At 44.6% G+C, this 16,083-nt stretch overlaps 1 protein-coding gene across 2 annotated transcripts in view; it reads left to right on the top strand.

The window, feature by feature from the left end:
- The window catches only part of CLUAP1 (clusterin associated protein 1), a 71,599-nt gene extending 56,745 nt beyond the window's left edge, over positions 1–14,854 (top strand). The window contains exons 10-13 of one of the 2 annotated variants that reach the window (XM_049791661.1): positions 1,155–1,262; positions 11,611–11,666; positions 13,933–13,986; positions 14,531–14,854. In XM_049791661.1, coding sequence (XP_049647618.1) covers positions 1,155–1,262; positions 11,611–11,666; positions 13,933–13,986; positions 14,531–14,683 — 371 coding nt within the window. In that variant the 3' untranslated portion in view covers positions 14,684–14,854. The remainder of the gene's footprint in view (positions 1–1,154; positions 1,263–11,610; positions 11,667–13,932; positions 13,987–14,530) is intronic. The other variant, XM_049791662.1, reaches the window with a different exon arrangement.
- Positions 14,855–16,083: the final 1,229 nt, after the last annotated feature.

Raw genomic sequence — 16,083 nt, forward strand, 5'->3', positions numbered from 1 at the left:
GTAGGATCAGCTGATGTATAGGGCTCCTCTCTACACGAGTGAGAAGAGTTCCTAAGACGATAGGAGCTGAGCATCTGCCTCGCTGGTTGAATGTTTGAAGAGGGAAGTAAATAATCATAACTGGGCAGTAGCTGGAAAGCAGAACTTGGTCTTAGTGAGCCAAGGAGCTTACAGAAGCAGGCTGGCATGAACGAAGAGAGAGGGGAAGAAGCTCATGGGATAGAAGGAGACTGAAATGGAGCAGAGCCTGCTCCCAACTTTCCACACACTTCTGCGCCAACTTTCCACCCACTGTTTTACTTCAGAACAGGCTCAGAGGAGAGCCGGTTTGGTTGACCATGCATGTGAACCTTAAGGTAGAACTTGTACAGCTGACATGGAGAACAGTCTGCCCTTTTCTTTGCAGGCACTTTTAAGTAGCTGAAGACTTCTGTCATCCTTTCAAACATCTGAAGGACAATTTAATCTCAGTCCTTTAGGTTTGTTTCAATTTGGTGACTGGAGAACTGGGAGTAAGTGTCTAAGTAGGCTTTAGTTTGGATAGGAAGAAGAAAGCAAAGGCAGATTATGAAAAAATTTGAAGAAGTTCCTGCATTTTGGGAAGCTTTCCTGTCTCTCCAGGCATCTTGGGTTTGGTTGTAACTGCTTTTGTTTATCTGGGGGTGTCTCACTGTGCTTTTCTAACCTAGGAAAGGCAAAAGAGCCTAAGGAGATGGGTCTTGATATTGCTTATGTCAGGGTAAAAGACTAGGAGATGTATTAATAAGCCCACACTTTCCAAATGCTTTTAAAAGATTTTTCATCTTTAAATCAGTTGCTGAAATAGCACCTTCATACTGTACATGTGCTTCACACCCAGAGAGCGTATTTAGAACAGCACCTTTATGGTACAATCTGAGGATTGTCCCAAAACAGTTGTTTATATTGTATGCTTCTTTGGCACTTCTGTGTAGAAGGATGCTTTCCTTAGGGTGTGGGTGTTGGCTGTTCCGCTGTGCTCATCAGTAGAGCCAATGCTCTGTTTGTGACTGCATTTTTAATTAATCTTGGACTTGATCAAAGGTAAAGTCTGCTAGCATCTCTTGCGTCCAACTGCTATTCTGAGTTATGGGTTGGTTTGAGTGATATTTATCAACTGTTTTTGTTTTAACCAGATAACGATGATTCCGATGTAGAGATTCGAGAGGATGAAGGATCTGATAATGAAGTGGAAGACAGGCAGATCATGAAGCAGCGCACCACCACAGAAACACTACTGCAAGGTATCTTAACCTTTCCTTAGTTGCTTTTATTTAGAAGGATATGCTGGAATTATCTGAGTGACCTTAAATTTAAGAAGACCCTGTTATTGTTCAAGGATATTGGCACTGCTCAGTTCTCATGAGCTGTAAGAGGACAGTGTCTTGTGGAGAAAACACAGTGCTTTCAAGGGAGGAAATTAAGGATTATTTACTGAAAAAAGTACCATGTGAGAAAAACTTTTCCTTGGTATTGCCTTACAGATTCTTGAAGTAGCTTTATACAAAGCCTTAGAAAAGTAACACCATTCCTCGTTGCAAAGCATTTATTTCCCTTTAGCTGTTGACGCTCATTCTAGTAGAGTCTTCTTCAAAAGGAGACCTTTAGCGAGTCTGTAAAGCCACCTGCACTGACACAGTCACTGGTGCAACACACCTGACTTACTTCTTTCAGGGAAGGATGTCTGGCTTCTGCTGCTGTTTAGGTGGAGTGGAACTGCAGCCTCTTGCTGCTGATTCCACAAGGGCGCTGGTCAGAAGCAACTCGGAGAAATTACTGTCTAAGGGTCTGTGTATCACTTAGGTGGAAAAAAGAAATGTTCTGCTTAGTCTATAGTCAAGCAAAACGAAACCAGAAAATCAGGTTAGTTCTCCTTGGTGTTCTTGTTAGCAGTGAATGATTCTGACCATCAGCAAAAGCCTCTCTGGGGTCTGGATGAAGTGCCTGTATGGGTAATTTCATGTGCCACTACTTCTGCTGGAACCTGTTACGTAGATAAACTGCAAATATGTGGTTTTTTCTGAGTTGAATTCTGCTCTCCCCTCTCTGACTGAGACCAGAGCAAGAAGCTGAAGTTCTCAAGTCAATATAATTCAAGCATTCTTATCCTCAGTTCCTCTGTTTTTCATAAAACTTAAAAATTCTTGATAAATGCTAGAAATGCTAATATTTACTAAGGATTTTTACACTGCAGTTTCTCAAGGAAAGGTTTGTACGCAGTTTTTAGAGCTTTGGAGGTACTTTGTAACTGTCTGTGATGCCTCATCTCAGAGGACATCATAAACAAGCAGTATGGATACTGGCTGCAGCCAGAGTCAGCTCTTAATATCAGTTTTAAGAACAAAAGGCTTTAGTATAAAAATTGTAGATTTTGTTGCAAGTCGAATTTTTTTCTAGGAAGAGCTTTTTTATCATTAATTACACTTACTGGAGACTCAGCTTGTCAAACTTAAAGCAAGCAGTTCAAATCCCTGAGATGTTTTCTCTGCTGTGCTGTTTAGATTGCTTTCTATGCTTTTGTAGGTCTCTTCCTAGTGTTTGGTAAACTACTTCTGGCAGATAATTATCCTCTGACTTCTGCATACTCCGAGTATGCTGTTTGCTGACTATACAGTCGCTACCCCAATCTTTACTCTCCTTACCTCTGGGTACATTGGAAGCCTCCCTTAGCTCTCTGTCCAATTTTTGCCTCTCACCTGCTATGAACTACTGAAGCAGCTCCGGGCATGTTAAATGGCTCCTGAAATGCCTTTCCTACAGGCCCTGCAGAAGGAATAAGGTTGTATTCCCTCATTGTAACTCCAAACACTTCAGTCCTACAGTGCTCCAGTGCAATCTCTGCTAGCAGAGATGGATACAAACATTGGTAGACTCTTAAGGGAAGGATTGCAGGCTCACTTTTCTGCTTTGCTGAGGTTACTTATCATCATCTTGGGCAAGTCACCCAGTTGCTCTAGCTGTAGCTATACTGTGAGATTAACAGCAGGCTCTCTGTCCGTACCGCTGGCTTTGGTTCAAGATGTCTACACTTTTTGTTTAGGAAAACTCAACCTTGGGATATCTCTGGTGCTGGTGTTAGAGTGAGCTCGCTTAGTCCTGCCCATTCCTATCTGTCCAAAACATAGGAACAAAAGCTTGGACTATATCAAGACATACCAGTCAGGCCAAAGCTTTCCTTCAGGAGCTCCAGCCTGATCCAGAGTGCACGCTTACGTGACAAACAGTTCTAGCTTTCAGAACAGGCTCAAATCTGCACCTCCCCATCTGTGTAAACGGGCCCCTTTGGTCCAGGTCCCTCATCAATAGTGGGGTTTTATGTTTGACTGCGTGACCCTCACCAACTGAAGTGCTGGAGACATGTCAACACCTGAGATTAATGTCAGGTGTGTCAGCTTCCTTAGAAAATCAGGCCTGAACAGTCACTGGCTACTTGTCATTAAACACACCAAGAATCTGTACATGTTCTTCAACACAGGTAGTTTGAAATTTAAAATACAGCTAATTATTAAGGCAGCATAACAAGAACATTATTTTTATTAATTACTGCTTTTTTCCTTGACTCAATTCAAGATATTTCAATCACTTTCTTTTGACGCTTTGTGTCTTCTTGCATGGTAGTGCTTCTGACCCATGTTTGCTCTCAAACTAAGGAGAAATGGTCCGCTGTGGTCAGCTCCTGTAGTTGCTGTGATTCAGTTTTACATCTCTAATTTCCAGATTATTAGTATTGTAAGATAAGACTTCCTCCCTCTGTAATAGGTGGGCAGGTATTCCAGTGTGTTTTGCCATTACAGAGGCAAGATTCTCAGGGAGAGATAATCTCTCCTATTAGGCCACTTGGTATAATTGAGAAAAATCAACACACTTTCACCCTCAAGAGTCCTTTCATCGGGTTTGTCTAGATGCAGCAAAATTCAAACTAAATGCAACTTTGACAATATTGCTCCTGGTTTTATTCTTTCAGCCAATTAAAAGACTTGAAAGTATAGGATTTAGTCTCCTGTGGAGCAGAAAAGAGTGTTAGCTGGAGGAGGCACGACAGGCTGCTAGCTCTTGTCGTACAGAGACAAATCAATCCCTTATTTCCCGTGCACAAAGAGGAATAGGCAGTAGCGGCGTAAGAAGGAAGCTGTAATGTGCTATGGAGCTTGTATCTCCATAGAGTTCAATGCTTTTACTTCAACAATACAGCAAACCCAGCTTTAGGAAGCCAGGAAGGTTTCTGTACAAGGAAGGAGCAGGCATGGGGGTGAGAATAAATGGCTGGGAGGATAGTCACCAAACTGACAGATGCTGGCTTACTGGGTTTGTGAAACTACAACCTGTTTTGTTATCACAATATTACAATTACAGGCAAGTCTCCTCCATGATGGGGCTTATTTTAATAAATCCATGTGTCACTAATCATTTGCTTTTGTAACTTAGAGAATACATTGATATATCATCTATAACTTTCAATTTTAAAGTTGTCAATGTGAATAAAAATTCACATCCACTTTTATTTTCTCTGGCAATAGATAAGTGAGGCTGTTAAACAAATAAAATAGATACATGGACTGTCCTGAGGTCAAACCATGAGTTAGTGATGGCGTTTGGAATAAGACTCTTGTTTTGTCAGAGAGCCAAAGAAAAATTCTTGCAATGTTGAAGGTCTTAGCAGTCTGCAGTGTAGAGAAACCTCTTGCCTGAAAGAGGCCATAGACCAGTAGTTTGCAGAAGGATGGTGGCTCACATGCAGGTGGGGTGGACATTAGGGTGAAGAATGCAAAGCCTTGTTCTAGGAATGTAGAAGTTGCCATGCCAGGTCAGGCATGAGGTCTGCCTAGCCCGGTCTTCTGTCTCCAGCACTGGCTGAAAGAAAATGCATGGGAAGAGTGTAGGAACTTCCCTCAGGTTCCCTCTTGCCCTCAAACTGTTTCAACCCTCATCAGGATTTCCTGAGCTGCATGTGGTTTCTATGAATTTAGTCTAACCCTCAGTAGATGGTGGTTGTTTTTTTTTTTCTAAGAACCTTTGCTGTTTCTTCTTGAACTAAAGTGGATTTTTTGCATCCATGCTATCAAAAGGGTCAGATTTTGAAGCGATGTTGTGTTTACATGTGCAGATCCATCTTTGCAGTCTCATTTGGACCAGAGTTCTGAAATGCATTTTGGAATCATGAGCAAATTCAGGATCTCCCCTCTTCCCAGCAATAGCACTGGCTGGTTGGGTAGGCCATGGCAGACTGGCACACACTGTGCTTGGAGCAAGGTAGGCAGTGGAAATGCTACTGACTGAAGCAGAAATGATCCATGCTTGCAGAACTGTGGGACTGTGCCTGTCTACAGGAAATCACCCTCTATTCCACACTGCCAGGATCTTTCAGCTCCTGTAAACCAATTATCCCAATGCTTTAGCTCTTATGTTTCCTTCTGTAATGTTGGTGTTAAGGGGCGGTTTTGTCCTGTTCGGACCACAGAGACCATTTTACTACTGAGACAGTAACAACTTCAGCCCCATTTGGTCTTTATTGTAAGAAGACAGCTTTATAAAACTCTGAATGTTTTTCAGCAAACAATCAGTCCAAAGTCAAACAGTGAGAGAGCAGCTCTCTTGGAGCCTCTTACCTTTGCAGAACTGACCCAGAGGATCAATGTGGTAATTATGTGCTGGCAGCCAGGTTAGCAAGTGTACTTGCTACCGAATGCCTCCGAAAACCTGCACTGTTTAACACAGCAAAAAGAAATGTGTGTCTGAATGCAGCAGATGAGAATAAAGGGGTTTTATTAAGAAAACAAAGTGTACCTCATTGGAAGAAGTGGAACCAAGTACGTGACAACCAAACCGGAGATGAGTTCAGAGGCAGACAGAGAGCATGGTCCTGTGTCTCGGTGGACACGGGCTGGCTTGCCAGTGCCAGCTGTTCCCATGCTGTAGCCAGGCCTACAGGATCCCCAGTCCTGTACAGACGCGTCTCACAGAGGCAGTGCACGCAGAGCAGCACATATCCAAAGCATGCTGATGATGCTGTGGCAGACACATAGTGTTTTGAGATGACGATGTTTAGCCTCCCTGTCTTGGTTTTCTTTTTAAACTTGAGCTTGTGATTATTAAGTAGGAACTGGCTAGCAGACATTGGGAAAGGGCTAAAGGTCCTCTGTATGCTGGGGGGAAGGCTGTGGAGGCTGAATTAGCCCTCATTTTTTTCAGTCCTGTAGGGAGAGTGGGAGTTTTGACATAATAGCAAGAAATCTCAGGTGAGTCTACATAGTCCTGTTTCCAAATGCTTCCATACAGCGTACAAGCTGAAAAGTAGGAAAGTCCTGTTCTCAGTGGAAATGGCCAGACTCCACTTGTGGAAATTCTCTCTCCAGCTTGTGGCCATGTTCAGATTCCTGCTACTGAATTTCTAGAATGTTTTCCTTCCCTCTAACCTCCCCAGGTGTGTAAAACCCACAGGTGTGTTATCAATATGCAGGGGAGTGGAGGGATTCAATTAGGAATGTGCAACACCTGTCTGCTCCTTGTTGGATGTCTTGTTCACATTGAGTTCCTGTGGCTGTCACCTGCCTAATTTTTAAAAACACATGTTAAATAACTAGTCCATTTCTTCCCTCCTCTCTGGTTCCTAAAGGAAATTACATCTCTGGGTCCAAGACCAAGAAATGTATACAAGTGCATTTATCTTTACAAATACAAGATGATAACAAATCTGCAGGTTTTCTCAAAATGTTGCATTCTTCTCTGTTGTAGAAATAAGTCTCGATAAGAAAAACATGCTGAAGCCCACTCAGTTGTCTAGGCATCATTCAAATGCTGTATGAACCCATCCCTGATCTCTCAGCTTCATCTGTAGGGACAGCTACCTCTTACTGGCATGCAGCTGAGTGCAGGATGTAGTCTCCGTCTTTACTGTTCCCAAGTCATTCCCCTTAGTCAATCTGTTTCTTAAGGGTTTCTGAACAGTGATCAGGGTCTGCACACTGCTGCAGTCAGAGTACCTAGAGCTTGTTTTTTGAAAAAAAAAAAAAAAAAAAAGGCAGAAAATGTCTTGCTCCGAGTCATGCCGCACTTGATAACTGAAGTGCCACTAAGGAGGATTTGCCAAGGGTGTTGCACGTGCAACCTTCAGCCTCATACTCAAGAAACTATCAGTGTCCTCCTGATGTCCCAGGAGTTCCAGCATGGCAAGGCCCGAGTCTCAAAAATACCAGGAATCTGCAGTTCACATACTCAGTGGGGCTTGCAGGTGCTTTGCATCTCATGCTTTCAGAGGCCAAAATAGATTTTGATGTCTGCACAGAAGGGAGAGCTATAGACCTGATGTGGCATGAAGTGGGCAGAGATGAGTCAGATACGAACAGCAGCTGTGAGACAGTCTCTGCTGGGGACTGAACTCTTCTTACCTTTCCTTTCTGAGTGGGATTTGTGATTATTGTTTGTAACCCCAGAGCTCCTTTGAAAATCCCTGCCTGATTTCTTGGCAGTTAACAAGAAGTACAGAGTTCTGTGAACAGAAACAAAAATCTCTTCTAACCTAGCCAGGCTGCTCTCTTCCTGATGGTTCTTCACGAACCGTGGTGTTTGCAAGGCATCTCGTTGCATGTGTTTGCCTTGATTCAGAGTCTGTGAAAGTGAGGAAATGAGTGGGTCTGGATTTTGCACGTACCGTGGTGGTGGCAGAGGGAGAAGGCTGAGGCGTAAAGAATGGGTCTGGTGGGAAGGTATTTGGCTGTGCATTAGCAGGATTCAAGTTCTCCAGCTGTTTTATAATGTATGAAGTCAAGGGGAAAAATTTCACAACTGCATCTGCTCTCAGAGCACCTCAGAGGACTCTACCAAACTGGTATTGCTCTCCATGAACTTTTAAAAATAAATTCCTTCCTTGTGAACCTCACCAAGTGCAAATTTACTCTGACTGGGGCTTTGTACGCATGGCACACAGTGGGTCCTTGTGACTGTGCTTCTGAAGTGAATATACTTTTCTAGTAAATCAATCAAGTCCTAATTGTAAACCTTATAAAAGTATTTTGAAGAGTCAGATTAGTCTCTTCTTCCTTGCCTCTTCAGGTCAAGCGGGAGGGAAAAAACAGTCAACACTGAGCCACTGGGTCTGACTACCAGTACTCAGAGGAAACTAACCTGCGGAGGGAGAAAGCTGATACAGCTGCTCTTCTCATTTTCATGTATTTCTGTATGGATCTCTGCAGATTCCCATCCCCCAGATAAGAGTCTGCAAAGTCTTTAGTTTCCTGATATAGCAGCTGCTGGACAATTATTACCAGGCTTATGTGGCTGGGGAAAGGGGGGCAATCAAATGTGTTTGCAAGCACTGAAAAGGGGCTGTGGGGTTCACAGAAATTAATTTGTCTTAACTTGAAATAGAGCTTCCTCCCACCATCTCAGCATCTGCTCCCAACAGAGCTGTCTTTGGCTGTATGTTTTGTGTCAGCAAAGTGCTCCCTGGGAGGGAGGAAGTGTTTCTGTATGCTTTCAGTCTGTATTGTGGCCATTGTGACACTGGACCTAGTGGAGACGGAGGAGAGGTTGTAGGTCTGAAATGGTGGGAGACAGGTCACTCACTTCCAAGCAAATTTCCTTTTCATGGATGTGTAAGAAATAAATAGAAGTATGCTCACCCTGGGCAGCAGCTGTAGTGTGCTTAGTTAATCATTGTACTTTGGCAATGCCTAGAAAATGCTGCTGAGATCAGGACCTTGTGCTAAGGGCTACACTTACGCTTAAGAACACAGTGCCCAAAGGGCACAAAGATCAGAAAGATCAGGCAAAAGATTTATCCCAATTTTCTGTGTGTGGAGGTGATGCGGAGGGAAGGGAGGTGTCTTATCTGAGCTCACGCTGTGAATTTGCATTAGGAGCTGGAGACTAAGGGCAGATCTTCAAACTGGAAGCAAAATGTTTCAGCTGCAAATCTACCTTCCCTTTGTAGTAGGCTATCCTAAATTCTCAGGTTAGGTGTTGCAACCTAGGCACAGGGTTAACATATAGCCACTGCTGGGTAAGAAGATGTAAATCATTCTAGTCCTGTGGATCCATTGTAGGCAGCTGCATGGGTTACTGTAATGGCAAGCATCACGCGCAGAGGAAAATTGACAAATGCTCACAGGCTTAAAATCATGGATGCACGTTCACTTCTGATCTTTGATGGCTCGGTGGCTATAAACCGTGGCGATGCACGGAGATTAGATTTGAATCCAAAGGTGCAGTGAATTACAGTCTGTTCATTACTAGCGTTTTACCTAATTATCACTTTGTACAGCCTGTCCCAGCTGAATTCACATTATCTGTAAGTAAACATAACAGGCTCTCACCCGCTTGGAAGCTGCGTGAGCCTCTGTGGCCAGAGTGGTGCAGCACTAATGCCGCAGCAAGCTGAGCCCAGCTAAATTGAACCCAGGAAATTTCAAGTGACAAACACCCCCGTACCTGCCAGCTCTCCCTGTCAAGTGCAGACAACTCCTCTGTTTCCTGCCTCGCCCCCCAGCACCCCCAGAAATGCACTGTGGCCATCCTTGCTCCCATACACAGAATCTTGGGGGTTTGCAGTCTGAAAGTTAAAGTAATGCTCCCACCTTTGTCACAGAAGCTCTTCTACCCATGTGGAAAATCTGCTTTCTGTCCTGTTTAGTCTACAGCATAGTGCACAACTGAAGCTTCAGCCCCTCTGCATCCTGGGGTGTCTCCTGTGAGTGTCCCAGGGTTGTGCTACAGGAGCTAACACTGCTGATCCCACAGTCACTAGTTCAAAGAGGTGCTCCTGGCTTAAACTGATGTAGGGATCAAGGTCTGGGCAGTACCCAATTCTCATATTTCTCCAAATGTAAGCAGTTACTGTTTCCACTGATGCAAGAGCAGCATCCTGCAGACCTTCTGTTAGCATTCTCCAAGCTCTTTCCTTGGCATTTTTGAGCTGTCCTATTTCATCAGCTCTTTGTATGTGATATCCTGATTCTCTTTTATATTCAGGATCTCTCTCAGCTTTGTCTTATCAATGGCTTTTAGGAGCTCCCTGCTGCTTTCTCCTTTGAGGTAATAATTCCCTATCTAACACTTTATGCTGAGCCTTCTACATAGCAAAATTGCAGTTAAACTCTTGGAGCCATCTGTAGGCTGGGCAAAAATATAGTTCCGTGATCTTCTAATGATGTCAGTTGTAATCATCTCTGAATTTACATAGTTTAGTCTAGCGTCTGTTAGAGCAAATGTCTCTAAAGCTTGAAGAGAGATCCTCTGTCCAGGAATCTTCTAATTCCCTACTGCCTGTGTTATCAGCAACCAGACGGATAGTGGACACTGCTTTTTATTTAAAAGATGTAAGATCCTTTAAATTATCTGCCTTGACACACCAAGGGTTTTTTGGTGACTTCTGGTTGAGTTAGCCAGCTTTTTGCTACAACTAATCGAAATCAGTTTGCAAAGGGGACAAAATGGACCTGTCTTCTTTTGTACTTTGGGAGGTACAAAAGAGGTTTGACAGGATATATTTTAAAGTTGTTTTGTTTTCATGCTAAAAAAAAAATAAAATAGATGTTGTCTAGATTGGAAAAATCCATATTTGGCATAGAGGAAACTAGTGATGACAGGAGATAAACAGATGGTGAAATGTGATGGTCACAGCAGGACTGTTAAATAGGCATCCGCTTGGCGCTGAGTGACTTCTGGTGGCTGCAGAAAGCAGGGCTGAGTCACCCACTCAGCCCACATGCAGAATTTCCCTAGTCACAACTCTGCTATACCCATTCCCAACACCTTCTGGGCTCCCTTTTAGCAAAGGAGACCATGCTAGCATCTTTGCCATTTCATACGGCCTCTACATAGCCAAAAGTAACAAAGCAAGGCGCAAGTGTGTTCTCCCTTTTCAGTGAACTCCCCACAACCCTGAGATCTCCACCTCCCTTTTCAGACTTACACATCCAACTCTCAACAAGAAATCCTTGAGTTTTGCCTTGGCACTGCCTAGGATTCCTGTGAGATGTCAGTCCCTACTGGACTATCAGAAAGGATCCGAGCGTAGTGAGCTCTCTAAAGGACAGAAAGCTTATCACGTGGAAGAGACGGGCTTTTGTTCTCTGTGTACCAAAGCAGAGGAAGGAATATGCCAATTCACAGAATTGTTTAGGTTGGAAGGGACCTCTTGAGATCATCTCATCGAACCTCTCTGCTTAAACAGGAGGTTTGAGCAGGTTGTCCAGGACCACATCCAGTTGGGTTTTGAATATTTCCATGGATGGAGACTCCACAACTTCTCTTGGCAACCTTGTTCCAGTGTTTGACCACCCTCACAGTAAAAAAAAAAAGTGTTTTCTTGTGTGCAGATCGAATTTCCTGTTTCTTAATGTGTCCATTGCCTTTTGTTCTGTCAGAACTGTCATACCAGCATAAGGTAGGTCTGGAAATACCATCCTGACTGGAATTACTGTCACCCTCTTCTACCTTCTCCTGAGCTCTGAGGCTTAATGAAGGGGGTGACCTTACATGCACTCATCCTCTCACTGCCATTTGACTAGTCTCCTAAAATGTAAACTCTGAACTTTTTTTCCCTCTGTGTTAACCATGAGCCAGGCTTTATTGTGATTCTTTTTGCTCTTGCAGGAAGAGCTGGTGCACGTATAGTGGGAACAATGCAAGGTGGAGACACAGAGGAAGAGGTAAGTAACCATCCCATGTGCCTGTAGAGCTTTTCTGACAGTGCTTTAGAATGACAGCCCCTCTCTTCAGCTAGAGAAACACCTTTTTACCTGCTGAATCTTCATGCCCCAGGCCTGCTTTTCCTCTCCTTTCCTCCAGCTAACTGCTCTCTCATCTACATAGACACATATTTTCCTATTTTTCTTTTGCTCTTGGAGTCTCTGGGCACTGCCCTGTGCTTTAGCCTCAGCCTGCAGTGCATAACTAGGGGCACACGGACTGCAGGAATGCTCTTTTGTTAAGCTGTTGGAGCAGATTGCTGGAAAGAGGGGATCAGTGCAGTATAGCAGGAGTTAGATGCATGGATCTAAATCCCCTACATTGCTCTAAAAACACGCTCATTGGAGCCCTCTCAGTGGCCTGTACTAACAGCATCAGTCCTTCAGTCCTCCAGATGACAAGACAGGGATGAGAGCAGAACTGTGAACTGTGCACCTTGGGATCCCTGCCTTGCAGATAAAGCTGTCCCCTGGCTGCTGGCTTTGCATCTGGTTACGATTGACCTGGTGAGCGGACAGTGGCTAAAAAGGTACACACATGTTTGTACAGCAGGCACTTATTCTGACTGCTGTGCTCAGCCTTTGGTATATGTGGGTATTCTTTCTATGCCTCTGGGCACTTGTAAGTGGCTACATCTGTACTAGGAAACCAGCTGCTGTGATGTGGTTTGCATCTGTACAGTAAGCTCTCCCCACCATCCCAAAAAGGTGCTGGCATCCAAGCTGCCAGCCAGGAGCAGTGGGGCTGTCCTGTTCCCCAGGTAATGCTGGAATAGTTTTTTGGAGAGTGCTAGTTAGCACAGGGCAAAACTGCTAGGAAATAGTACGAACATTTAAAAACTGCGATGCCTGTGAATTTGTGTTTGAACCTGTGCTGTCTGTTGATTCCTAGTGTAATGTAGCCTTTCTGTTTCACTGTGCAGCAGACACCCCACCCAGTGCTGCCTGTCTAGATGAAGAGGGCATGCTAGGAGTTCAGACACCTCTGTGCCCAGCAAGAAGCCCTGTTCTGCTGGGGGATTATCCATCTCTCTCAGTACTGCCCTGCCTTTCACTGCCTTCATGGCATAGAAATTAAGCCTCTCTGAAACAAAGAATTTGCTTTTCAGAAATCCCTTCACAAAAGCCCATTACAGGGGGCTGAGGGAGCAGCAAAGCACTGGCTTGGCTCGGGAAGCAGAGGTTAACGGAGCTAGCATGACTCCAGAGTCCCCAGGAGAAGGGGGAGGGAAGTAGATGGGGGAATCCACCTCTACAGGACATAAAAACAATAGGAAATTCCCAATGTTCACCACCATGTACAAAAGCCATTTGCCATGGCTGTCTGACGCTGCTAGGTTAGCCATGCAAAGCTCTGGGCAGACTATTTCTCCTGCAGGCAGGGCCAGAAGAGAGAAGATACCACTGCTATGAAGTGTTCGTTGCAGAGACCTGGAGGCACTGTAGGGATAAGGGAGTTAAGTCTCTTGCTGGCAAGGGACGAGCTGCCTTTCTTTCTGCCCATCCTCACCTTTTCTCTGGAAAGGAACTTGCCGACCATGCTCTGCTGTTTGCTTCAGCCCAATTGGATGTGGTTAAGGCTGTTTGTCGCCTTCTGAGGAATGATTTATGCTGTTGACATTCAGAAACATTTCTGGGTAGGGTCAGGAGTGCCAGTGCTGTAGGTGAAGATGTTGTGACCTTAGTCACGGTGCTGCCTGATTGTCCTTGACTATGTTCTTGCCAGCTTTGGATAGTCATTCTCTGCAATTTCTCCTTCCTTTGGACTTTTCTGTTCACAGCTTTCTCCCATGTGTCCCTGTTGGCACAGCCCTACCACATTCAGGTGTGGAAAGCCTCTTATTGTCCTCAGCTGCAGCCACTTTGGTTGTCTCATGGCTCTGCCCTCTTAATACAGCGTCTCAGCAGGCACCAGGGCTGAGAGGCTTACTCTTTCAGGCATCTATGTGTCTGAAATCAGGGAAGGAAACAAGTGAGGCTGATTTGAACCCCTCAAAGAGTTAATCGGTTTATGGAGTTGAGAGCAGGCTTCAGCCTGCCTGAGAGCCAGCAGCTGTGCCCAGCCTCTGTCACTTGCTGGTGTGGCACATGATGCCTGAGCTGTATCTGTCTTTGCTGCCTTCTCCCCTGCTCCCATTCTGGTTACTTTATATTTTCTTTTATGTTCTTGTACTTTTTTTTTTTTTCTGCTCTGCCTCTCCTGTTCTTTCCACTCTGGTTCTCCAAGGGGAGATCTGCCCCAGCACGGCCAGGCACGCGCAAGATCGTCACCAAAGCACAGGTGGGTTTCTCTCCTGCAGTTATTTTCTTCCACTGTGCCTTGATTCTTTGGTCTCGCAATAGGTATCACTTTAAAGTTAAACACCCTGCAAGGTTTTTAATACCACAGATTCAGCAGAAGTCAGGGAGTTCATTTTTGTCAGCCATGTAAAGTGGGGAAGGAGGTTTGCAATAAATTGAATGGAGCAGCCACTGTCTAGCAAAGTGGGGAGCTGCTGGTGAAAGCCATGTGGGCCATTAGCTCCCAGAGGCAGCTGAGCTCTGGCCTGTCATTATTTTGAAAGGCCAGCAGCGCAGCGGCCTGAGCTGGAACAAAACATCTTGCAGAATCTGCTGCTGCTCCCCGGAGCAAGTCCAAATCTGGAATCCATACCAGGCTGGACAAAGGGCCTCCCCCATAGCCCCCAGGTGTGTGATTGCACAGACCGCAGGGGAGGGAGGAACTTAGCATCAGCCAGCAGCACCATCCTTTACTTTTGAGCTGGCAGAGATGCCTTGCCATCTGAGAACTGAACCGGTCATGAATTCTGTTTGCTTTCCTGCAGGAGGACTCGGGGGATAGTGAGATTGACCTGGATGAAGATGAAGATGAGGAAGAGGATGATATGGAAGACGACAGCATGGAAATCTCCCCGAGCAAATCCAGTCACCGAGCAAGGAAGCCAGAGCCGCTAGAGGAAAGTGATAATGACTTCTGACCCCTTAGTAGCAGGACTAGGAGGCATCTTGAAATACAAACTTTGGAGAGCATACCAGCCAGGAGCTAATATCCTGCCATCTGAAAAGCACTTGTCAGCATGAATTCAGGCGTTGGTAAATAATGTTCATTAAACTTGAAAATTAAACTTGGATTGCCAGTCTTGTGACTCTCAAAGCGTGAGCAGTTTATCCGTAATGAGAATCACAGTAATGTGGAGTGAGGTTATTTCCATAATTGCATTAGAACTGGCCCTCATACACTGCAGAGCCAAAAGTCGCACTCCAGTGAGCATCATGTGCTTGATTTCCCTGCATTTTATTATGTCCAAACATATTTTGGGGGCTTAATAAAACTGGATGAAAAGCTGCTCTGGGAACATGAAAAGCTGCTCTGGGAACACACTTAAATTGATTTTAAATCTTGCTTAAATCTATTTATCCTAAAGATATCCTTTACTTAATCAAGGGCTTGCCTCCACAAAGAGCAGCACCAGTTGCACTAAGGGAGTGAGAAACTAGTGAAGGAGTCCTCAAATACCTGCACCTTCAGTGCAGCATCTCTTAGTATTTCAGCTGTCAGTGGGAATTGTTCTCAAACTTCAGTAGGTTGTGCTTGAGCATTCTGAGAGCAGCCGTGCAAGACTGCTGTAACTAAATCCATATGAAATTAGCCCTTTAATTATACGGGTACTTCTGGGGCAGACTGAGATTTAGGTACTCAAATGGGCCAAAAGTTGGGCTTTTGTTCAGTAAGTTATACAGATGCCATCAGTGAAAATGTATGCAGGTGAACACAAAACGTGGAGCTTGTCTAGTGTCTTGCCTCTTTTCTTTTAGCTCTGCTTTAGCATCACAATTTGTCTTCATGGGAGCAGAAATCAGTGCTTGATTAGAAGAGTTCATTTTGGTGTGTGTTCATCAGGGCAGACGAGCCCAGGCTGTTTTCCTGCCCTTCCTTTTTTTCACATCAGCAAAGTACTTTGCTTTCCTCCCCATCTGAAGTCTAGAGTCAGGTCCAACCCCTCCATTATTGTGCTGAAGGAAGGAACACACGCAAGTTACTTGAAAAACCAAGAGCTTTTTTATCTCTCTGTATCTCTGGCCCCAAGGGTGGAACTGTCACACCCAAGGCAGTTCCCCATCAGCAGAGCTCAGAGCTTGAAATGTCACATCAAGGTGGGACAAAAGTTTGCAGGTAAATATAGTGCAGTTTTTGTGTAGTAACGGGACGTATGTGGGTGCAGTGATGTGCTGAAATGTGCACAATTGTACAGGCTTGAGCCAAACTGGCCGACAGTTAGGGCACTTCCTTGCACACTGTAAAATTAATTGGCATTTTGCACCACACTTCAAAGAAAGCAGATGCAAAAGATGGTGTTCTTAGTGCTAGACACCTACT

Source organism: Accipiter gentilis, chromosome 33 (assembly GCF_929443795.1).
Source record: "Accipiter gentilis chromosome 33, bAccGen1.1, whole genome shotgun sequence".
Lineage (NCBI taxonomy): Eukaryota > Metazoa > Chordata > Aves > Accipitriformes > Accipitridae > Astur > Astur gentilis.